Source organism: Eremothecium gossypii, chromosome VII (genome assembly GCF_000091025.4).
Source record: "Eremothecium gossypii ATCC 10895 chromosome VII, complete sequence".
Taxonomy (NCBI): domain Eukaryota; kingdom Fungi; phylum Ascomycota; class Saccharomycetes; order Saccharomycetales; family Saccharomycetaceae; genus Eremothecium; species Eremothecium gossypii.
In genome coordinates this window covers 915,151-936,419 of record NC_005788.4, presented here as the reverse complement: position 1 = coordinate 936,419, position 21,269 = coordinate 915,151, and the positions used below count along the sequence as shown (strand labels likewise).

At 54.5% G+C, this 21,269-nt stretch overlaps 13 protein-coding genes and 1 non-coding gene across 14 annotated transcripts; 9 read left to right on the top strand and 5 right to left on the bottom strand.

Annotated features, from left to right (window-relative positions):
- Positions 1-16: 16 nt before the first annotated feature.
- Positions 17-88, bottom strand: AGOS_t0180. The gene has a single exon. It is a non-coding gene; the product is annotated as a tRNA-Arg (tRNA).
- A 1,367-nt stretch (positions 89-1,455) lies between these two features.
- On the top strand, positions 1,456-2,406 carry MRX21 (Mrx21p; the record flags this gene model as incomplete). The annotated part of the gene is made up of 1 exon (NM_211681.1): positions 1,456-2,406. The coding sequence occupies one exon, from the start codon at positions 1,456-1,458 to the stop codon at positions 2,404-2,406; it is 951 nt and encodes a 316-aa protein (NP_986619.1).
- Positions 2,407-2,798: 392 nt separating this feature from the next.
- MRA1 (Mra1p) lies at positions 2,799-3,062 on the top strand (the record flags this gene model as incomplete). The annotated part of the gene is made up of 2 exons (NM_001355355.1): positions 2,799-2,831; positions 2,883-3,062. The coding sequence occupies 2 exons, from the start codon at positions 2,799-2,801 to the stop codon at positions 3,060-3,062; spliced, it is 213 nt and encodes a 70-aa protein (NP_001342234.1).
- A 410-nt stretch (positions 3,063-3,472) lies between these two features.
- AGOS_AGL049C (uncharacterized protein) lies at positions 3,473-4,387 on the top strand (the record flags this gene model as incomplete). The annotated part of the gene is made up of 1 exon (NM_211679.2): positions 3,473-4,387. One exon carries the CDS (start codon positions 3,473-3,475, stop codon positions 4,385-4,387), a length of 915 nt encoding a protein of 304 aa, NP_986617.2.
- Positions 4,388-4,744: 357 nt separating this feature from the next.
- UGA1 (4-aminobutyrate transaminase) lies at positions 4,745-6,196 on the top strand (the record flags this gene model as incomplete). Its single annotated transcript, NM_211678.1, has 1 exon — positions 4,745-6,196. The coding sequence occupies one exon, from the start codon at positions 4,745-4,747 to the stop codon at positions 6,194-6,196; it is 1,452 nt and encodes a 483-aa protein (NP_986616.1).
- A 310-nt stretch (positions 6,197-6,506) lies between these two features.
- On the top strand, positions 6,507-8,321 carry CHS5 (Chs5p; the record flags this gene model as incomplete). Its single annotated transcript, NM_211677.2, has 1 exon — positions 6,507-8,321. The coding sequence occupies one exon, from the start codon at positions 6,507-6,509 to the stop codon at positions 8,319-8,321; it is 1,815 nt and encodes a 604-aa protein (NP_986615.2).
- An 81-nt stretch (positions 8,322-8,402) lies between these two features.
- Positions 8,403-8,759, bottom strand: VMA7 (H(+)-transporting V1 sector ATPase subunit F; the record flags this gene model as incomplete). The annotated part of the gene is made up of 1 exon (NM_211676.1): positions 8,403-8,759. One exon carries the CDS (start codon positions 8,757-8,759, stop codon positions 8,403-8,405), a length of 357 nt encoding a protein of 118 aa, NP_986614.1.
- Positions 8,760-9,107: 348 nt separating this feature from the next.
- On the top strand, positions 9,108-9,953 carry DPC29 (post-initiation translation factor DPC29; the record flags this gene model as incomplete). The annotated part of the gene is made up of 1 exon (NM_211675.1): positions 9,108-9,953. The coding sequence occupies one exon, from the start codon at positions 9,108-9,110 to the stop codon at positions 9,951-9,953; it is 846 nt and encodes a 281-aa protein (NP_986613.1).
- Positions 9,954-10,033: 80 nt separating this feature from the next.
- Positions 10,034-11,074, bottom strand: AIM45 (Aim45p; the record flags this gene model as incomplete). The annotated part of the gene is made up of 1 exon (NM_211674.1): positions 10,034-11,074. The coding sequence occupies one exon, from the start codon at positions 11,072-11,074 to the stop codon at positions 10,034-10,036; it is 1,041 nt and encodes a 346-aa protein (NP_986612.1).
- A 558-nt stretch (positions 11,075-11,632) lies between these two features.
- On the top strand, positions 11,633-12,637 carry YFH7 (Yfh7p; the record flags this gene model as incomplete). Its single annotated transcript, NM_211673.1, has 1 exon — positions 11,633-12,637. The coding sequence occupies one exon, from the start codon at positions 11,633-11,635 to the stop codon at positions 12,635-12,637; it is 1,005 nt and encodes a 334-aa protein (NP_986611.1).
- Positions 12,638-12,844: 207 nt separating this feature from the next.
- AGOS_AGL056W (AGL056Wp) lies at positions 12,845-14,035 on the bottom strand (the record flags this gene model as incomplete). The annotated part of the gene is made up of 1 exon (NM_211672.2): positions 12,845-14,035. One exon carries the CDS (start codon positions 14,033-14,035, stop codon positions 12,845-12,847), a length of 1,191 nt encoding a protein of 396 aa, NP_986610.2.
- A 601-nt stretch (positions 14,036-14,636) lies between these two features.
- ICL2 (methylisocitrate lyase ICL2) lies at positions 14,637-16,310 on the bottom strand (the record flags this gene model as incomplete). The annotated part of the gene is made up of 1 exon (NM_211671.2): positions 14,637-16,310. One exon carries the CDS (start codon positions 16,308-16,310, stop codon positions 14,637-14,639), a length of 1,674 nt encoding a protein of 557 aa, NP_986609.2.
- A 750-nt stretch (positions 16,311-17,060) lies between these two features.
- Positions 17,061-19,970, top strand: AGOS_AGL058C (AGL058Cp; the record flags this gene model as incomplete). The annotated part of the gene is made up of 1 exon (NM_211670.1): positions 17,061-19,970. The coding sequence occupies one exon, from the start codon at positions 17,061-17,063 to the stop codon at positions 19,968-19,970; it is 2,910 nt and encodes a 969-aa protein (NP_986608.1).
- Positions 19,971-20,600: 630 nt separating this feature from the next.
- Positions 20,601-20,968, top strand: QCR10 (ubiquinol--cytochrome-c reductase subunit 10; the record flags this gene model as incomplete). Its single annotated transcript, NM_211669.2, has 2 exons — positions 20,601-20,618; positions 20,741-20,968. 2 exons carry the CDS (start codon positions 20,601-20,603, stop codon positions 20,966-20,968), a joined length of 246 nt encoding a protein of 81 aa, NP_986607.2.
- Positions 20,969-21,269: the final 301 nt, after the last annotated feature.

Here is a 21,269-nt window from a genome sequence, read left to right as displayed (position 1 = left end):
AAAAAAAAACAAAAAACACTCACGGTGGGGGTCGAACCCACAATCTTCTGATTAGAAGTCAGACGCGTTGCCATTACGCCACGCGAGCTTGTTATTGTAAGTCCGATACTGTCACTGGAATAGACCGGATACACCTATCACGTGGTTACAAACACGCTGGCTTGATGTGCCTACAATAGGTATCAATTACGCAAGTTGACATTGGTATACCACGTGTGGCCCGACATAATCATAGCTATGTTCCAGCCCTGAAGCGTGGGTGTCTGTTGGCATTCTTAGTGATAGCTGGGCCGGCTAATAAAGACGAGAATGCTGGACCGCTGGCACTTGTGCATCGCTCTGACATGAAGTGGTTCCTGCGACAATGCGAAGATCTATGGCAGCAATGGCACAAACGTCACCATCCTTTTCTTCTCAGGCACCGATTCAGCCACACATTGCATTCCTTGGACCCGCGGCCAGTTGAGCAATGGCGCAAGCGTGACGCAAAGTACTAGTACACAGCCGCATCCGATTGCATATGGAAGATCCGCTCTCGCATGTATTGCGCAGATCCAGGTGAGTCCTGTTGCCGAATGCAGTGCTCCCCTGCAGATCTGGAACCAATGCGGAATGGCTAGGAAACTGAAAGAAAGCGGCATATGCCTACATGGCTTACCTGCAATGGCTAGTCTTGCGGCGCAAACGGGTGCTAGCGCTTACCGGGGCCGCACGCTCAAACAGAGCATGTGCCTTCCTCCAAATTCTCGGTGGGTATATCCCGCGCTCGAGGTGTCATTGACTGGCAGAGCTGTTAGTCTGGGGGGCGGGGATCGGAGCAGTCGTTGACAGAACGCCGGGCCGATGTTTCATACTCAGCATGACAGCATCCGGAAGGGCGTATGCCGTGCTGTCGGTGTCTCATTGAGCGCTGCCCCCGCCGCTCCTTCGGCACCGTGCGCTCCGGCATTGATTGCAAGCAAGGCCACGAGGGCACCCGCGCTGCTGTCAGCCGCATCCCTGTTGAATCACTGTGCCAGAGCTCTGGTATGCATCGCCGCATCGCTCGACTCGATACCGGCCACCCGTGTTCCAGACAGGCTCAGCGTTTATTGGCAGAACAAGCGGCTACCTGGAACAATCATATGCACCCTTTGGGAAACCTTATTATGGGTGGACAATGGTCGGTGCTCGAGACGCTTCCGCAATTCCACATTCGGGATTACAGCAACGCAAACGTAGATGGCTGGCTGGAACAGCCGCGCCAGTGTAAACCCCAGATTAGCAAATAACGCCAATAGCGTGCGATGACGGAAGGTCCGATCTAGCAGGCAAAGGACTCGCCGCCATTGCTGTCCGTCGGTGTGAGTCCTTTTCTCGCCAAGGCGAGCTACTGAAAAATTGGTTGTATCACCGCACCCATCTGTCCGTAGCCTAGAATCATAAACAGGAAGGACCATCGTCGGCGACAGCGCTATGGGGCAACCCGAAAACTACATTCAAACGGTCTACAAGAATGATGGTTTCATTGCCTTTGTTGCGGGGGGCGTTGGTGGCGCGGTGTCTCGCACAGTGGTGTCACCGGTGGAGCGAGTGAAGATTCTGCTGCAGGTTCAGAGCTCGACCACCGCGTATAATGGCGGGCTTGTACATGCTGTGAAGCAAGTGTACAAGGAGGAGGGCGTCAAGGGCCTTTTCCGCGGCAATGGCATCAACTGCCTGCGCATCTTCCCGTACAGTGCGGTGCAGTACGCCGTGTACGAGTTTTGCAAGACCAGGGTGTTCCACGTCGGGCAGAGCGGCCACGAGCAGCTGAGAAGCTGGGAGCGACTGGTAGGCGGGGCGCTGGGAGGCGGGGCAAGCGTTCTCGTGACCTACCCGCTCGACCTGGTGCGAACGCGCCTGTCGATCCAGACGGCCAACCTGGCCAAGCTGCACCGCTCCAAGGCGCACGACATCCGCAGGCCGCCCGGCATCGTAGAGCTGCTCAGGCGCATCTTCCGCGAGGAGGGCGGCCTTCGAGGCTGGTACCGCGGCGTGTACCCGACCAGCCTGGGCGTCGTGCCGTTCGTGGCGCTCAACTTCGCACTCTACGAGCGCCTCAAGGCCCTGATCCCGCACGACTACGACGCCGGCTCGGTCGCCGCCGCCAAGCTCGCGATCGGCGCGGTCAGCGGCGGCATAGCCCAGACCGTCGTGTACCCCTTCGACCTGCTCCGAAGGCGTTTCCAGGTTCTGACCATGGGACAGAGCGAGCTTGGCTTCCGCTACGCCAGTGTGGCGGACGCGCTCTGGACCATCGGCCGCCAGGAGGGCCTCCGTGGCTACTACAAGGGCCTCACGGCCAACCTGGTGAAGGTGGTGCCGGCCATGGCCGTCCAATGGTTTGTCTACGAGCTCATCTCCGAAAATATGCATGGCCTGTGATGTAGCCCGTGCGGCCGCCGGCATGCGCCCCTGTATATAGTCTGTTACGTACTCCGCCTGCATGCCATAGCCCGCATGCCTGGCTTGGCCAATCAAAAGGTCGCTATTGTCCGCTGCTCACGCCATTTTGCAGACCGCGGCCACGCGCGCCTCGGCGATGCTGCTGCCGCGTTGCCGCGCTCCGCCCCACCCGCGCGCTCTGCGTGGGCCTGCCCTGGCTCGAGGACTCATCGCCGTTGAGCTGGCGATACCCTCGAGGCAACGTATATGGTGATCGTTGGTTGATGTGGGCCGACCATCGGTCCTTGATATTAAAAGTCAAGACAACTACTAACGACTCTTGGGCTTCTGCCAAAAGCCGGAAACTAGTCTCTGCAACCAAATTCGACACTATGAGAGCTGCCCAAGTTTTACTAAATGCAACTGTATGTGGCGTTCCCGCGCAAGTTGACCCGTGCACTACTAACACCCGGTAGAAGAAGAAGAGTGGCATCTCGGTGCCATTAGAGCTTGCCCCGCTATTTGTGGCGATGGGCGCGGCTGTCTGCTCTGCGGCCTGGTTCTCGTACAAGCACCTCACGTCCGGGGGGCTCCGCATCAGGGAAAACCCTAACCTATCTGCGTTGGACAAGGTTCTGCAGCAGAAGGATGAGTAAGGCCCGGAAGCGCGTGCCCGCGCGCATTCCGACTATTTAGTGGCTCTGCCGCCAATTGTCTAGGCTGTGTAACGTAACATTATGCTAGGCTGCTAGCGTCCGATCCACACCAGCGGCTGCGCTGGACATCATGTGACTCGGCCTGGAAAATTTTTCCGGCGCCAGGTTCTATAGAGGTCTGCCAGGCCCGCACCGCGCCAGCTGGTGCCGGAGGTTACCTCTAAGGCGCCGCCAGCAAGATTGCCCGGAGGGGATTGCCCAATCGCGCTGCATTAAAGGAGTAGCCCTGCGGAAGTGACTCTCTCGTGGGCCGATTTTTATACTGGTTCAGAGCAGAGGTCGCAGTCTCGAGCAGGTAAAAAACAATAGCTAGTGACGCTGGACAGAACGCAGCACATCGAGCGAGCGACATGATACACCAGATGGCGCCCTGGGTGCCGATATTTGTGCAGTCGGTCAAGAACCATCCGCAGCCGTTCACGCCGTTCAGCTTCAGCACCGTGGACCCCGACACGCTGCGACCAAGGTGCAGGACGGTGGTTTTTCGGGACTTCCTCTTCCACGACAGAAAGACCAATATTCTCACATTTACCACGGACCTTCGGGGAGAGAAAGTGAAGGAGATCGGGTCGTACCCGGGCAAGCGCGGCACCCTGGCACCCTTCGAGGGCTGCTTTTATTTTCCGCAGACTGGGGAGCAGTATCGCATAAGCGGGTCGTGCTTCGTACTGTCCGAGGGACAGCTGCCAGTCGTGGCGACTGAATACGACTGGAAGCCCCGCGGGCCTGATGTGATCCCGTACCCGATTCTCGCGCCGAGCGTGTGTGGTCATAACGCGGGGCTTATGGAGACGTTGGCGGCGGCGCATGAGGCGGAGCTGGCCGATTATCGCAACAAGGCGGCGGATGTCCGCGAGGACCACAGCGCCGCGCAGCTCTCGCGCATCTCAACACAGTCGTCGGGTGACGACATCGTGCTGATGGTGCAAGACTACCGGCCTCCGTCCGCCAGGGAGTGGAAACTGGAGCTCAGCCGTCAATGGGGGCAGTTGTCCAGAAACATGAAGTCACAGTTTCGAAGGCCTCACCCGGGCACGCCACTAACTACGACCATGGCGCAAAAGCTAGACAAGATACAGCGCGGGGTGGACGGCGCAGGTGAGGATACGGGCCGCGAAAACTTCGGACTGGTCTGCCTGTGTGTGGATCAGGTAGACTACCTCAATTTGAAGAACGGAAGCGGCGGTGAGCGCTGGAGATTTATAAGAACTCCGGACGAGATCACCGGATTTGAGACCTGGCAAGAGCAAGAGATTTGTCCATGATCCAGAAATTCAGCCGTGGGGACTTGCGTTTTTATACCCCACACCTTCCAGTTAATGTACATAATGAATGAGCTATGACCACTTGTAAATACTTCGATCGCTTGTTTCTTTTACTTGTCCCACTCCTGTAACTGATAGAGGTTTCCAACATTCTCTCGGTCTATGATAACGCCCGGAAGATGCCGTATTGGGCCCAGAGGTTATGTCTGTGTATGATGACTTACCTCTTGTGTGACGCACACAGTGAATGGCCGGGTCACGAGAACCAGTAGCTCAGTGCCTGTGCTATTTGAAGTCGGGCCAGCTACGTTCGACTACTGGATATAAAACTGGCCTCTGTAGCATTATGCCTGACTCATGGCTATATTCAGCAAGGAGACTCACTTTGAAATGACCTCTGTCTCCAATTCCTATTATCCTGATGAACCAACGGCGCCAAAGGTAGTGACGGATACGATCCCTGGGCCTAAGTCTCAGGAGGCTATCCGTGACCTCGAAGGGGTCTTTGATAGCCGTGCCGCATACTTTGTGGCGGACTACGATAAATCCATTGGTAACTACATTGCAGATGTGGACGGTAACATGTACTTGGACATGTATGCCCAGATTGCCTCCATCGCACTTGGCTACAACAATCCTGAGCTGATCAAGGCAGCAACCTCCTCAGAGATGGTGCGGGCCCTGGTCAACCGACCTGCGCTGGGCAACTTCCCGGGCTGCGATCTCAGGGAAATTCTGGCACGACTACTGCGCTTGGCGCCTGCAGGCCAGGACAAAGTGTGGTCGGGGCTGTCGGGATCTGACGCCAATGAGCTGGCATTCAAAGCTGCTTTCATCTATTATCGCTCGAAGAAGCGCGGCTACGACAAGGAGTTTTCCGCGGAAGAACTGTCAAGCGTCATGGGCAATTCGGCGCCAGGCTCGCCCCAACTAGCAGTGCTTTCGTTCAAGAGCGCATTCCATGGGCGGCTCTTTGCATCTGGTTCCGCCACATGCTCAAAACCCATCCACAAGCTTGACTTTCCCTCGTTCCCATGGCCCCATGCAGACTATCCCTCGTACGAGTATCCGCTCAATGATCATACAGAGGTAAACCGCAAGGAAGACGATCGCTGTCTGGCGATCGTGGAAGAGATTATTAAGTCATGGCATGTTCCAATCGCTGCCCTGATCATTGAGCCTATTCAATCAGAGGGTGGGGACCACCATGCCTCCAGTTACTTCCTTCAGCGCCTGAGAGATATCACGCTGGAACACGGCGTCGTATACATCATCGACGAAGTTCAGACGGGCGTGGGTGCAACGGGGAAATTCTGGTGCCACGAATGGGCTAACATACAGCCGCCCTGCGACATGGTGACCTTTTCCAAGAAGTTCCAGTCCGCAGGTTATTTCTTTCACGACCCTCTTTTTGTCCCCAACAAGCCATACCGCCAATTCAATACCTGGTGTGGCGATCCGGCCCACATGATCATTGCCGGCGCCATTGGCCAAGAAGTCATCGACAAAAAGCTCCCTGATCAGTGTGCTCGCGTCGGTGACTATCTCTACACAAAACTAGACGCCCTTCGCGCCCAATATCCGCATCTCATGCAGCGCCTACGTGGCCGCCACCGCGGCACTTTCATTGCCTGGGATCTCCCCGACACCGAGACAAGGGACCACATGCTCAAAAAACTCAAGCTAGCTGGTTGCAATGTAGGTGGCTGTGCGGAACGATCCGTGCGCCTCCGTCCGACTTTGGCCTTCGAAGAGAAGCATGCGGATGTCTTTGTCGCAGCCTTGGAGCATGTCTTGACAGAACTGTAATGCACAGCCCGTAATATGTCAACCAACTGGTCGATGTGTGAGCTGAAATTTCTTATATGCAGCTAATAAACCGCTGTATATATTTAGAACTCCATCAGAGCTCCATGGAGGCCCTTGAATATTGTCTATGAATTAATTATAGTACATATTTTAAGTCGGGTCTGTGACACTGACACTATGATAAGTCTGACCTCATACTATACGAAACAACCAGCCCCTGTATTCAACTGAATCTGCCTGCGATTACACAAACACACCAGTAATAGCGAAGGTGAAGACTACTATAGAAGTGATCAGGCCAGTTTCAGACATGTCAATTGAAGTTCTATTGAACGTGGGGAAGTTGGATGCGTCTCTGGCTCTCTTAACGACGCAGAACCACCATGTGATTGAGTTCCCCACTGTACTACTACCAGACAACATCAAGGCGGGGTCCATCGTCAAGATACAGGTGACAAAGGATTTCAAACAAGAACAGTTGGAGCGCGAACGATTTGCAAAGATACAGGACAAGATCCTCGAGAAGTACGGGACGATGGAGCCTAAGGCGCCGCAGTTGCGCCTCGTAAACGTGACGCAGACGAGCTGTGTGCTTGAATGGGACCCACTAGACGTGGGGTCTGCGCAATTAACGTCTCTTATCCTCTACAAACAACATGCGCGCGCTTTGAATATCCCGAACCCGCTGAATTCGACATCAACAAAAGTCTCCGGTCTTTCGATCGATACGGAGTATGAGTTCCAGTTAAAGTTATCGACTACTTCCGGGAAGCTGTGGTCGAACACACTAAAAGTCCGCACACACAAAATGACGGATATGTCGGGGATCACAGTATGCCTGGGGCCGCTAGACAAGAACGGTGGCATCACACGGGAACAGGTCGTGGCCAGCTTGAAGGCCATTGGCGCGAAGTCGCCTCAAAAAAAGGTTTCGCTAGACACCACGCACTTTGTATGCGGGGAAGAGGTTGAGGAGGACAACAGAGAGCTCATGCGCGCGAAGAATGGCAACATACCGATTGTGCGGCCGGAATGGATAAGGGCGTGTGAGCTTGAGAAGCGTATTGTCGGTGTCCGGGGCTTCTACTTGGACGTCGATCGTTCTACCCTAGAAAGCTACCGGTTTACGAGCTCAGACGAACCTAGAAGCACAGATGCGCCGCAAGACTTTCCGACCGGTGGACAAGAAACGTGGCCGGAGGGCGTGGGTCCATCAGTTTCCGACTCAATTTCCGCCCATCGTACGAGTGACGAGCCCGCGCGCAATGAGCTCTCAGACGATACAGTAGCGTCCATAGCGCCAGAGGAGACCAATCCTGAGTTGGAGGTCCCACAGCAACCAGAACCAGATATTGTAGAAACCATCGAAGGGCCGGCGTCAGAAAAACCGGATCGTGTTGAGGACAACGTTGCAGAAGAACCAATGGAGAACGTTGTAGAAGAACCGATAGACAGCCCTTCAAAGGGCACTGAAATACGCACCCATCATGCAGATGATAACAGGAACGAAACCGCGGTTTTAGATGGCGACAAGCAAGATGACTATTCCGGTGTAAACACAGTAGATAGCGCGGTTAAAGATGACTCTGTCCCCGCTGAAACACAAAATCTACAGAATAAAGATGGAGAAGCAACAGAGCCTGTGGTGGCTAATGCGGCTCCACCTGCTGAATTCGGTTCGCCTGTTGAAGCGGCTCCACCTGCTGAATCGACTCCACCGAAAGCCAAGACAAGTCTCGAGAGCCCTGTCGTCCTGACGGATGCCCCGGCCCAAGGAACTGCAAAAAACAGCCCACCTGGCAAAGACGATGTCCCGGCCAAAGACCCATTGGAACCAAGCCTGCCGATCGAAACTGCCAACCTGGCCGGCAGCGAGCCCGAGTTAAACACCGGGGAACCTGCAGCCTCCACAGACGAAGTCCCGCCAGCGGCCTCGAATGACGGGCCAGACGCTGCGCCATCAGCAGTAGACGAGGCGGCCGGCCCAAGCAACGGCCCCAGCGTCCCGGGAACCCCTATCGCCTCCGTAAACAAGAATTCCTCCGCAGTCAACGTCTCCCCCGCCAAGAGTACCGGTAGCCCCCAAAAGGGCAAAAATAAGAAGAAGAAGGGCAAAAGAGCATGATTTATGGAGCAGAATTATGTGTAGACATCAAAGATCCTGTGTATTAATTAACTAGCCTCGCAAAACGGAGAAATAGAATCCTCATTCGCCAAAGAGGCGCCGGACGCGCCGCAGCACCGTGTCCTTCTCGGGGTCGTACGGGTGGTCCTTCGACGGGATTTCCAGTATCGCCGGAAAGGGCTCCGTGAAGTTGTCTATCTGCGCCCGAATCTCCTCTGCCACGTGCTGGTTGATCAGCAAGATGGCTATGTCGTCCCGCACGCTTGTGAACTTCTCAAATGCCTCGCTCACCTGCTCTCGGCTGGTCACGCCCTCGTTGTAGATGAAGAAGTTCTTCTCTTGTGTTGACGGAGTCACCTGCCCCACTCCTGCAAGCAGGAGCCCGGTGATGCTATCCTCGTCAGCAATAACGGCTATCAGCGTACGATTCTCAGCCATCTTCTGCCGCTGTCGTGAACCCGCACACGGTGCTAGTAAAGTGGATACTAAGTCTTTTCAACGGTTTTTAAAATTTAGCTGGCTCGAGCTAATAAAGCTGCGGTGTGGAGATGTGCAACCACAGTTCAAAGCCATGCTCGGTAAGCACGAGCCTGCCTGTTAGCTAGCTTAGCGGGCGCGCCTAGCATCTCTGGAGGATCTAACGCCGGCTGTCTCCTCCAAGCGTGTTCCTGCCTCTCTTATATCTGTATCTGGTAGCTTCAGCATTAAAAAACCGTCCAGAGAATTGGCTTTCGGCCATGCTCGAAAGCTCACTAGTCGGAGCGCAGCATCTAGGACACCAGTAGGATGCAGACAGTGTTTAGGCCATTGAGAAGTGTGATTCTGACGCCCGCTCGAGGCCTGGCGCGGTCCAGCAGGCTGCAGTCGGGACACAACAAGTGGTCGACGATCAAGCACGATAAAGCGAAGAACGATGCTGAGCGGAACAGGCTTTTCACGCGGATGGCCAACCAGATATCGGTGGCAGTCAAGCAGGGCGGGTCTGCCGACCCGACGCTGAACCTGCGACTGGCGGCGGCGATAGAAGCGGCGTCCAAGGCCAATGTGACCAAGAAAGTGATCGAAAACGCAATCCGCAAGGGCGTCGGCGAGGGTGGGGCGCGCGACAACGCCGAGGCATGCATGTACGAGGCGATAGGGCCCGGTGGCGTGGCGTTTGTGCTGGAGGCGCTCACCGACAACAAGAATCGGACCGTGAGCCTGGTACGCGCCGCGTTCAACAAGCATGGCGGCAACATGTCGCCCGCTCAGTACTTCTTCGAGCGCCGCGGGTACGTGGCAATCCAGCCACCGGCCTCGTGCGAGAGTTACGACGCGGTGTTTGAGGTTGTGTCCGAGGTCGAGGGCGTAGAGGACCTGGAGCTATGGGCGGAAGAGAACTTCGAGGCGAAGGAGGGCTTTGCCGCGGAGACCTACGAGGTGAAGACTGAGCCCACCGCGACAAACCGCGTGGCGACCCTGCTCAAGGAGCGCAACTTTCTTGTGCGCGATGTGGGAATTGGCTACGAGCCCAAGCCCGACATGGCGGTCGAAATAGCAGATGCCGAGGTCGCGAAGAAGCACAAGAAGTTGCTTGCGCAGCTGGACGAGATAGACGATCTCACGGAGGTCTACATGAACCTCAAGCATTGAATGGCTGCCTGCACTATCCTGTACATACTTTGTAGGGCTGCGGCCCGCATATATAACCCCATCCAAGGCAGACCGTGCGCTTATTTAGCAAGCTTCTGGGTTAGCTCGGGAACGATGGCGTTGAGGTCGCCCACGAGCCCGTAGTCTGCGACCTGGAAGATCGGTGCTTCCGGATCCTTGTTGATTGCAACGATGGTCTTGGCGTCCTTCATGCCGGCGAGGTGCTGTATCGCACCGGAGACGCCGATAGCCACATACAGCTCTGGAGCCACGACCTTGCCCGTCTGACCAATCTGTAGCGAGTTATCGCAGAACCCCGCGTCCACTGCAGCCCGTGTGGCGCCGATAGCAGCCCCCAGTTTAGTAGCCAGAGGCTCCAGCAGCTCATCAAACGTCTCCTTGTTCTTCAACCCGCGGCCGCCGGAGACAACGCGCTTGGCCGAGCCTAGCTCGGGCCGGTCAGATGACAACAGCTTGTTGCTTTGCCATGCAACGTCAATCGCGGCCGCAGCAACCTCTGGGGCGCTTTCCACGCTGGCACTGTTGCTGCCGGGGCCCACCGCCGGGAACGCCGACGCGCGGATGCTTAGCAGCTTCGTCGCCTGTGGATCCTGCACCGTCACCAGCACATTGCCCGCATAGATCGGGCGCGTGAAGGTCTCCTGGTCCTTGACCGCTACAATGTCGCTCACCGGTTGCACGTCCAGCAGCGCACCGACTCTGGGAAGGATGTTCTTGCCGACTGCGGAGGCCGCCACGACAAAATGCGAGTACTCAGGATCCTTCAGCAGCTGCACGCACAGAGGTGCTATCCGTTCGGGCAGGTAGTGCTCGTAATCCGCACTGTCGGCCACCACAATGCGCTGCAGCTGGCTACAGTCCACGCTCTGCAGCGCCTGTGCAATGCCCGCCAGCTTGTGGCCGACCACCAGCGCTGTCACCGGGTTGCCCAACCTCTTGGCCGCCTCCAGTGTCGAGAGCGACGACGTCGCGATCTCCCCTGGCTTGTGCGATTCGATGAACGCCAGCGTCGACGCCCACCTGCCCGTCACGGCGCTGCTCTTCATCTGCGCAGCCAGCCCAAGCCTCTTCCCCACCTGTGATGTAATAGGTCTGAACATATGATTTGATATAGTCTGGAATCGACCAACACCAGGTACTGCTCTGTTGCGCTTGGTACCAGAGATACTGTTCACTCATCGCCTAAGTAATTTTTCACCCATCGAATTAAGTAGTAAGAGTCAGCGTTCCACTAGAGTGGCCCGCTCGGTCGTCAGCACACAGCTAAGCTCTCCATGCGAATTCTGCTCGAGCATAAGCCTTGTCCAATCATTCTATACACTGTCGGCTAGAGTACTTATGCTATATCCCACATTTGTATTTTGCTGTGGTCGATGGCCTGTTCTCTATGCCATCTCTCGCGAGCGCCGGGCATCGCATGCCTCCCATTAGCCAGTGATTGGAAAGGCAAATGTCTGCACGTGTCGATAGCGCTGTAACATTGCGGTCCCCAAGCGCTGTTGCTCCCTGTGCTACAGTTCGTAGAGTGCTGCGTTACGGCGACTTTTTAGCAATGCCTGATAAGGGGTGGAGAACGCTGCTGTTCAAGCCACTTTAGCCACCCTAAGCCGACCTTCTGCTATTGAATAGTGTACCAGCAGGCATACACAGCAAGCGGCATGGACTACGAAGACTTAAAGAAGCGAGTGTGGGATCTCCTTGCTCAGAATATCGAGAGCAACTATCGGGTGGCTGTAGTGGTGGTGGGGCATCCTGGGTCCGGCAAGTCTACGATGGCGCAGAGGCTTAAGCGGGACCTGAACCAGGAATTCCAGAGTCACCTGAAGGCACGAAGGGGTGGATTGAGGATTTCCGCGGGCATTGCTGCGGAAAGCCTGGACGAGACTGTGCCGGTTGCGTCAGGCGCCCTGGTCGAGGAGGCGCGACGGGGGTTCTTCGCGCACGTGGAGGACCCGGGGTTCAAGCCACACAAGTTCTACGATGGGGATGGGACCGCAGTTATCTTCGGGCGCGGCGGGCTCCCCAATTCGGTGCGCATCGCGAGCGAAGCCCTGGATCCAGCGTCATCGGTCAATATAGCTGAGGTGGTGCCCATGGACGGGTTCCATCTGTCGCGGGCGCACCTGGACCACTTCGCGGATGCTGCTGCGGCGCACAAACGGCGCGGGGCACCCTGGACGTTTGACAGTAATAACTATCTGCAGCTCTGTAAGCTCCTGGCGGCCACGTGCAAGTGGAAGCCGGCGAAGAGACCGAAGGGCGAAACGCTCATGGAAACAATATGCGATACCTTTGCACAGTGCCCTGTGATATCCTATCCGGGCTTTGACCACGCGGCGAAGGATCCCGTACGCGATCAGCACGTCCTAACGGGCTTCACCCGGGTGCTGATCTTTGATGGGCTGTATCTGCTCTACGACCAAGAAAACTGGGCGCATATATATCACTCGCTGGCGAGCACCGGCGCGGTGCTGGTCGTCAACGTCACTGCCAGCGAAGAGACCCGCGAGACCCGCGTTGCGACTAGACACTTTGCCGCAGGACTGGTTGGGTCCATTGAGGAGGGCGTCCGCAAGTTCCGCGAGAACGACTTACTCAACGCCAAGCTCATCGAAGAACACACGCTGGGGGGCGTGCCAACCTTGATTCTTTCGAACGACTAATCCGCACAGCAGACCAGGCTGCCGGGTCGCGATCGTCCCAATAACGTATCCCGGTTGCTATTTAACCTTTAAGCTGTAAATATACTATAACATTTAGTCCGATCTGAACATATATAGTCCTGTGGCATAGTCAGGGCGTGCTTGCACTGTGGCCTGGCTATGCTTGGAGATCCAGGCACCCCCGATATGCCGCATCATTCGTAACACCTATATCTTGCCATTCCTGAGCTTCCGCCTGTTGAGCATCTTGTTCGCGTCCAGATTCAGCTCTATCCCGCCCGAACATTCGAACGATAAGAGCGACGACCCCAGGTGGCTCATCGGAGATGTTGGATGCCCGGCGGGCGAAAGATCGTACGGAGAACAGGCCACGGACGCAGCAAAGCAGCTGGTGCCTGGCGAAGGTCCCCGCCGCTTCGCCTTCGGGAACTGGTGCGGCATCGGTGTCCTGGGAAGGACTTTCCGCTCCTTGAGCAGGGGGGCCGGCGACGGTGGTATTGCGTATTCCGAAGTAGGGTGGCACACAGGCGTAAGCACAAACGATTCCTCCTGAGGCTTCTTCTGCGGATACTCATTCAGAAAGACGCACGGTGATAGGAATTTGGGCAACGAGTCGTCGGGAAGCAGCTCTTCGTCCTCGTCGTCCTCTTCGTCCTCGTCGTCCTCTTCGTCCTCTTCGTCCTCGTCGTCCTCGTCGTCCTCGTCGTCCTCATCGTCCTCGTCGTCCTCGTCCTCGTCCTCGTCGTCCTCTTCATCCGCATCTTCATCTTCGTAATAGTCATTATTGCCGCTAGTTGGGGCTGCGTCGCGCAGCGCGCTCCGCGCGGCCGTGGCGCAGCCGCCCCGATCCTGCACGCGCACGCTCGCTCTGGGCAGCGGTGTCCGCGGTAGCCGGCTGATGCTCTTCCCGCAGTGCGCACGCTTCACCGGGCCCTGCGGCTCGCTGGGAACGAACACACACGAGCCCTGGCGCTGCCGCTCGCGCGGTTTCTCCAGGATCGACGCCGGCGCCTCCCCATCGCCCCCGCACGCCGCAGGGCCGTTGCCAGCAACGCCTTGCCCCGCGTCGCGCGCCGTCCGCCCGTCTGCACGCCCGCTCTCCGCCTCTTCCGCGTCTCCGGATAGATAGTTGAAGTAGTCCAGGCCCTCTTCCTCCAGCTCGCCCCGCCCGTAGACGACGAACGCGTCTTCCCCGACCATAAACCGCTCCAGCTCGCGCTCTTGCACCGACGGCGGTATCGAAGCCGCGTCCACTCCGTGTAGCTCCTTCACCACGCAGCGCCGGCCCCGCTTGTCCACGGCCTGGTACACTGTGTAGCCCCGGCACACCGCTGTGGCCGCTCGCAGCTGGTAGCTGTTATCTCCAGAGTTGACTGTGCGCGCCGCAACGTCTTCCATGGTAGTGCTAACCACCAGTCCAACTTCTCCACGGCCCGGCCACCTACTCTTTATACTGCCGAGCGATCAAGACCTGACGGCTTCCTAAAATCGCTAAGTTTAGTACATAAATTGCGGCAAGAATTACCCAAATCACCTGCTGTGGAGATACGAGGCAAGCTGAGCGGGTGGATGTGCCCATTCCACACCAGTAACTCTTTGGTGTGTGGCTGTCATGGTACTGCTCGCTACCGCCGTGTTCACGGCCTTGTCTAACGGGAAGCGATGCCGGTAAAGCCAAATCATGTAACACCCAGCGATAAGTCCACGAGCAGATGCTGAGAGGCTCGACCAGAACGACGTCGCATGGGTGATGCTACAGATGCCTATGCGTGTGACAGGTCGAAGCAACTGTGTTCTGCTTCAAGTAATAGCCAAACTTGGCGCGGTAGAGAATGACACTGCGGTGTCTGTGCATATGTGGCACTATGCAAGGTTACAGATCGCAAGCTGCCGGAAGTGTGGGCGCAGATCGAACGACCAGGCAAGCTAGTTGTATGGAATTATATAGCGACAGTAGGTAGGGGAGGAATTCGGTGGACAGCGGCAGCAGCAGGCGAGCTTACTGGAACTGGGACTCGGTGAAACTGTCGCCGCCCGCGCCGCGGGTGTGGGAGCTGGCACCGTTTTGGACCAGGTTGCCGAGAGAGTCCACGTAATCCACACCTGACCAGCGCTGGTGCAGTAACACGTCACAGCCCGAGCGACGCTCGGGCGCCTGCACGTGCTGGACGTAGGCCAGCATGCCGTCGGCGGGGAAGGCGGCGGCCAGCTGCCAGAAGGCCAGGGCGTCGGAATGCAGGCCGGCGAGAGAAACGAGCTGGAGCACAAAGCCCGCTGCGGCGAGCGAGGGGATGAAGGCGCGCAGCTGGCGGTCGTCGTAGCCGTGGGCAGTCCAATTGAAGCTGGGCGACAGGTTGTAGACAAGCTTGGCGTGCGGGTACGCGCGATGGATGGCGGCAGCGAAGGCGGAGGCCTGGCGGAGGTCCGGGGTCTTTGTCTCTAGCCACAGCAGGTCGCTGTAGGGCGCGAAGGCGAGAGTCCTGCGCACGGCGAGCTCCATGCAGCCATGCAGCATGTGGTGCCCCTCGCGCGTGCGCGGGGCGTCCCAGTCGAAGTTCACGGACTTGTGCGGGGCAACGGCTTCGGCGATGTGACGCATTTCTCGCAGGGCCAGATACGGCCGTCCGAGCTGGGAGCAAAGCTCCTTCTTCCGAGCCCCGTAGGCGCCGTATTCGGAGCTGCTGAGTTGCTGCTCGGCGGCCTGGTCAAAGGTAAGTAGGGGGCACTCGTCGAACCATTCTTGCTCGGCAGCCGCAATTTCTTGAGCGGTGCAGCCAGCAGCTTCCATATCAAGAACAAGCTCGGCCCAGGGCTGAGCAGCGGGTTGCGTGGTGCCCAGGATGAACTCATGGTCCCGCGGGTCCGAGCTGCTGGCTATGAGCTTCGCGTTGGCGGAGTCCGTGCGGGCAATGAGCAGGTTCTGGGTGCCCATGATGTCCCACTGCAGTCTGGTCGCGATGAGTCGGGAGATGTGTACATAGGTGGGCGCCAGCACGGCGCCTCCGAGATGCCCGCATCTCTTGCCGCCGTGCATCTGGTCTTCGAGGTGGATGGCCGCGGCGCCCTTCTCGGCAAACAGCTTCGCCAGCTTCATGACGGTCGTGCTGCCGCCATGGCCCATATCCCCGTCGGCAATTATCGGTTTCAAGTAGTCCGTGCTGGCCCTGCCCTCGGCCCCGTCCGCGAGAAACGCCTTCCTGTCGTGCATCTGCTGCGCCCTGAATATCCGCTCGACCTGGTTGGGCACGGTATCGTACGGGTAGTCTCCGAAGTCCGGGGAGACCTCGTTTGTCGAGCCGACCATCGTCGAGGAACACGCCCAGCCAGATACATATGCAGCTTCGATCCCTTCGCACCTTGCAAGCTGGGTCATCTGGACCGGGTCGATCACGCCCAGGGTCGAAACTGCTTCTCTCTTGTGGAATTTGTCCTCAAGTAGGTCGTGGAGACGCTCTGCTTGGACCGACGATGCGTAACCAACCCTGCCCAGCGAGCCGCGATGTTTTACCACGTCAAGTGGCGTATAAGGGCGCGTAATTTCCTGGAACCGAGGCGAAGACCATAATTGCTCAAGTTCAGTAGTCTGCTCTTCCACAAATCGCTTTGCAGAGGAACCGGACGGTCTTGGGTAGCTCGAAAGAGTCTTTAAACTCCTTCTCCAGACACTTGCCATAGTACTGGATAATACTCTGGCTTCTCAAATAATAGATTCCGCCAGACATTTGAAGTATCATCTAATATAGGACCTTGGTTGAGCTATTAATCTCGAAACCGATCTCGGAACAACCCCATAATATGCATGATGAGGCCGTGTATAACCCTTTATGGGTAGACAACTAATGAAGTGCTTATGTAAGGGCTCTCGAGAAGCATGTCTCAGGTCCGACGGTGCTGTTCGGGCGGAGTTTGTACCTACAAATGCTACTGTATTTACGTTTACCAAGCGAGAGTGGGATACGGCTAGCGCGATGCAGTGGTTTTCATTTCGACGTCAGCGTACTGCGACTGAAACCGCTGCCTCCGGCATTTAGATCGCGACAACACCGCGATATTGGGAGAAAACAGGACGATAGTAGCTGTGACAATGGCTCTGGGTCGCAAAAAGTAGCAGGTATCGAGAGTCTGAACTGTGCTACTTGGACTACTTTGTTTAGCTGGTGCGTCTGCGTCAGTGACACTGTCGCAGGGCGACAGCGGCACAGGACGTCGAGGAACGGACGCAAAGAACAGTATTTTGTACCTGGTACTAAACCAGACGCATCGATTGTCTTAAGGGAAGCCTACACATATTGACGCATTGTTAGGTGGCTTAAATAGAGAACTGTCACAATCAAGTGTTTTCTTGGTTCTCGAAGTCTTTTACGATAATTAAGGAAGGGAACTGCTAGGATCTGACATTAAACTCTGCACTCACAGTTACCGAATGGATCTACCAACTACTCCGACCTCTACTGCTTCTTCCTCTCCCGATTCGTCCTCCATCCAGTTGGGAGAGAATCGGTTACAAAAAGTGATAACGCCTACTCAGACATTGCAACGTTCAATATCTGCTGCTAGTGAAAGTAGGCCTCACACTACTAACGGCAGCTATTGGAAGGAGAAGGCCTTGGGTCGGTTGAAGCGGCCTTCGATCTTATCGCCAAAGATGAAGCGCTTTCGGCGTGTACGGGCATCGTCAGCGCCCTCATCAAGAGAGTCGCAACAAAAAAGCCCTCCAGACACTTTCCCGCGGAAGAATAGCACACCAAGTAGCATGGCAGAGCTATCTTTGCGGAAGCCAGTGAGTGAGCTCTCATCGATGCCATTTGGTGGAGACCCCTCTCTTGCACAGGAACCGGACATTATCGAACAGATTAAATGGCGAAAGAATGCAGCGTACCAGAACAAGTTGAAGGAGATAGCCGCCAACTCGCCAGTGCATTTGTTGTACCAGTCGTGGAAAGAAACCAGGGGATACTCAAACTCAGTTTCTGTGTTTTGGAACCACATGAAGTTTTACTTCAAGACACAATTCGACAAGGATGACTACGTACCGTTCAACCCTGACACTTATACAATATCAGAGGAGTACGAGGATATATCGAAATTCGAATGCTTTGGGCGTGCAGTGTCACTCGATATGAAGGAACTTACCCCAGATTGGAGAAAATTCCTACCATCACCGCCCACAAGTTCTGGCAGTAAAGAAACAAAACCTGAAGGCGCAGCTAAAGTTGCGTTCGGTCCACGACAAGAGTTTGAAGTGCAAGAGTTTGATTCAGAAGCTCCGGCTACATCCTGCTCCCGCGGAGGGGTAGAAAGACCCAGTACTTCGATGAAGGGTTCCTTAAAGCCGCCTTCAAGACATACCCTTGAAGATGAAAAGTTCTGCTATAGGCAGACTACAGAAGCTGTGGCTTACCCCAATGATTGCATTCGAGGTTTAATCTATAAGCTCTACAATGTAGTGGGCTACGACACAGAATTGGCTGACGTGAACGATCTTGCATTTAACTTAGAAGTCCTAGTAGCATGCATTGCCAGCAATAATAAAAAGGTTATGCGACGCTTACTGGATAAGAACAAAGAGACAGCCTTCTTAAGGAATAGTATCCGTGATCTGTGCTACCAAATAAACGAGATGCAAATTACCATAGAAGAATTGGATTTCAAAGTGTCTCAGTTGGATGAGAAACTAAATTCGGAGAGAGAGGTACTGAAACGGAAAGCGAAAGCACAGAAGGAAGAGCTTGCGTATTACAGGAACTTTTATGACAAGAGGTTCACAGCATTATTCAACGAACAATCTAGCCTAATTAACGATATGAACAAGTTTTTTAAGGAGTCGAACTATCCTACCTGGAACAGCGACACACAGTCAGTCATACGATCCTTTGCTACCACAATTGATTCAAGAATTGGAGAGTTTGGTATATTCCATGCCATGAACAGAGAGTTAATAAGTGAGAATGAACGCTTGAGGAAGGAACTTAATATTTACAAGGACTCTCCATATTTGGAAAAGGAATGTCAGCGGCTAGTTCAAACTATTGAAGAAAAGAATGAGACCGTGGCACAGCTCATGAAGATCAAGGAGAATTACAGAGATCTGCTTGTCAAGAAAGCTGCAATGCAGAAAGAGTTAGGGGTATTAAGAGACCATGCCGAGGAACTTGAACGCCAAATGAGTTCGATGGAAGATGCCCACAGGAAGCAAGTCCGAGAACTTTCCAAGCTTCCGTTAAAACAACGCCGGAAAACTCTAGGTTTCTTTAATGAAAAGCTATACCAAGAAGAGATCCATAGTTTAGAACTTCAATTAGAGGAAGCGCATGACAAACTCCTAATTTCTGCGGAGGAAATATCAGAGTTGCACGAAAAGATTGCACATATAGAGTCTGAGAAGAACGCGATAATAGACGAAAAGAAGGATATTGTTGAGAGCCTTATGAGTGCAAAGGCTGAATTTCAACAACGAGAACAGGAACATTTGACGGCTACAGAACAATTGGAGACTGAGTCTGAAATCAAAAACCGCGTTCTAACCAAGTGCTTGCATATAATCAACAGGTACCAATTTGAGCTTCAATCCTCGAACTGTGAGAAAAAGCGCGACAAGTTCCGTACTGCCTTTCATTATATTACTAGGAGACAGAAGGATTTGAAGGAAATATCTGACTGGATTGAAACCGAAGTAATGAAGCAGCTAACCTCTAGACCGGCGAGCCAAAAGGCCGAGGAAGAGGACCCAAATACGCTCTCAACACCTGGAAATTCTCCGTACAGGACCCAGAGCTCTTCTATTTATTCCACCATGCAGGAAGTGAACACTCTAGCAACCCCAGTCCCAATTCAGCCTTTCTCTCCTGCCCCATTACTTCTAACAAACTTCAACGCACATATGACCAAAGAGAAGGATGTTGCAATTGGTCCGCCACCATCACCACATGCAGATCACGATTACTCCTCGGACGAAACGGTGGCCTTGGTGCCTGATGAACCATCCCCTGTCGATGACACACCCGGCCTTGAGTCCGCTGAAAACCACGAAAGCGCAACTGTGGACACCGAACGCCCGGAATCAGTATCAAGGCTCCCAATGGATTTTAGGTATGGCCTTGACGGCCTTGGCGCCCAGAGAATGAGCCAGCTAATGAAGGGCAGGCCGAGAACGGAATCCACCGAAGAGCTCGATTCTACCAACCATGCTTCCTTGAAGATATCCGAGAATTCCGGAACGATGTGGAGCAACATTGACAAATCCCATGAATACAAAGATGCCGACAAGGAGAAGGAAAAAGTCACCCCTACTCGTTTCATCGAACTAATCTCATCCGACGATGAGTCCTTCTAATATATTCATCAAAGCACGAAACTACATACCTCTACTCTTGATGGCACAGCATTCTGCATTGATCTCAGCCACCGCTCTCCTCTGCGGGCGGTATCTTCGACTTATTGTATGTCATGGTCTGCGTCCTCAGTTCATTTGACTTTTCTAACTTAGATGTTAAACTCGACTTTATTTCACACACCTTATGCGCCGAGGCGTATAGTGCTAAATAAACCTCCGTAAACCATAGAAAACCCACGCTCTAGCAGGAGTCTTCACCCTAAATGGATAGCCATTTTTCAAACGTTTAGTTAGTTCTTTCTTAAAAGTAATGCAATGCAAATCCTTGAGAACAAAAAAACAGGCAAGAGCTGCACAACCTACCATTAACGCTTCATAGTACAGTATATGAATTTGGTTACCGCAACCAAGAAACACTTTGCTTTAGTATCTGCCTAGCGTTGGCGTGTATTACGCTGGCGCCAGTGAGAGCACGCTGACGCCGGTCATGTGACCAACATCCAATCAAATATCAGCATTTATATACGTGGAAAGTGATAGTTGAGATTTTCAGCTCACGGTGAAATCCTCATTTGTATCGGACGGTCTAATATTAAAATACGTTGCTCCAAGAGAGACACTAAGTTCACGATGGTTGCCGTATGTTGCGTATGCTGCCCTACTCTTGGGCGGCACGAGGGTTATTCTTAGCAGGCTAGAGGTGGAAATTGCTGTTATTAGAGAGCAGTTGCCCATATGATTGAAAGGTCATGATACTAACATGTTCATAGTACTTTTCCAAGTTGTCTGCTAAGCCAGCTATGCGTTTTGGCAGAGCCCCAATGTCCACTTTCATTAGCTACTTGCCTAACTTGGCGCTTTGGGGCGGTGCGTACGTTGCCGGCCTAGCTGTTTTTACCGAGGCATGGCCCACCTTTCAGGACGCCTTCTACAAGAAGCTTCCAGTGATGGGCAGTCATTGGCAAAAGACCATTCCCCCAGAGGACTCTCCTATCTAAGGGATATATGTGCACAACAAGCGCTGGGGAGTGAACTCATCGATAGTGCGGTGGTGCCCGTATAGCTGCGGTTCAACCTGGCCGCTGTTGCGGCAGGGCAGAGACCGTTGCGCGGTATTGGGATCCTTTGGTAGCGCTTCTATCTATTATTTATAATGTATAAGTAATTCCACGCCTCCAAGTTATGATATTGGGCGGTATTTAGAGCGGCTTCCTCGGACAGAACCTAACAATGGCAGGAATCGCCATCGACAAAATGTAAACTGAAAACATTTACTGCGTAGCTAGTACGTATTAATCT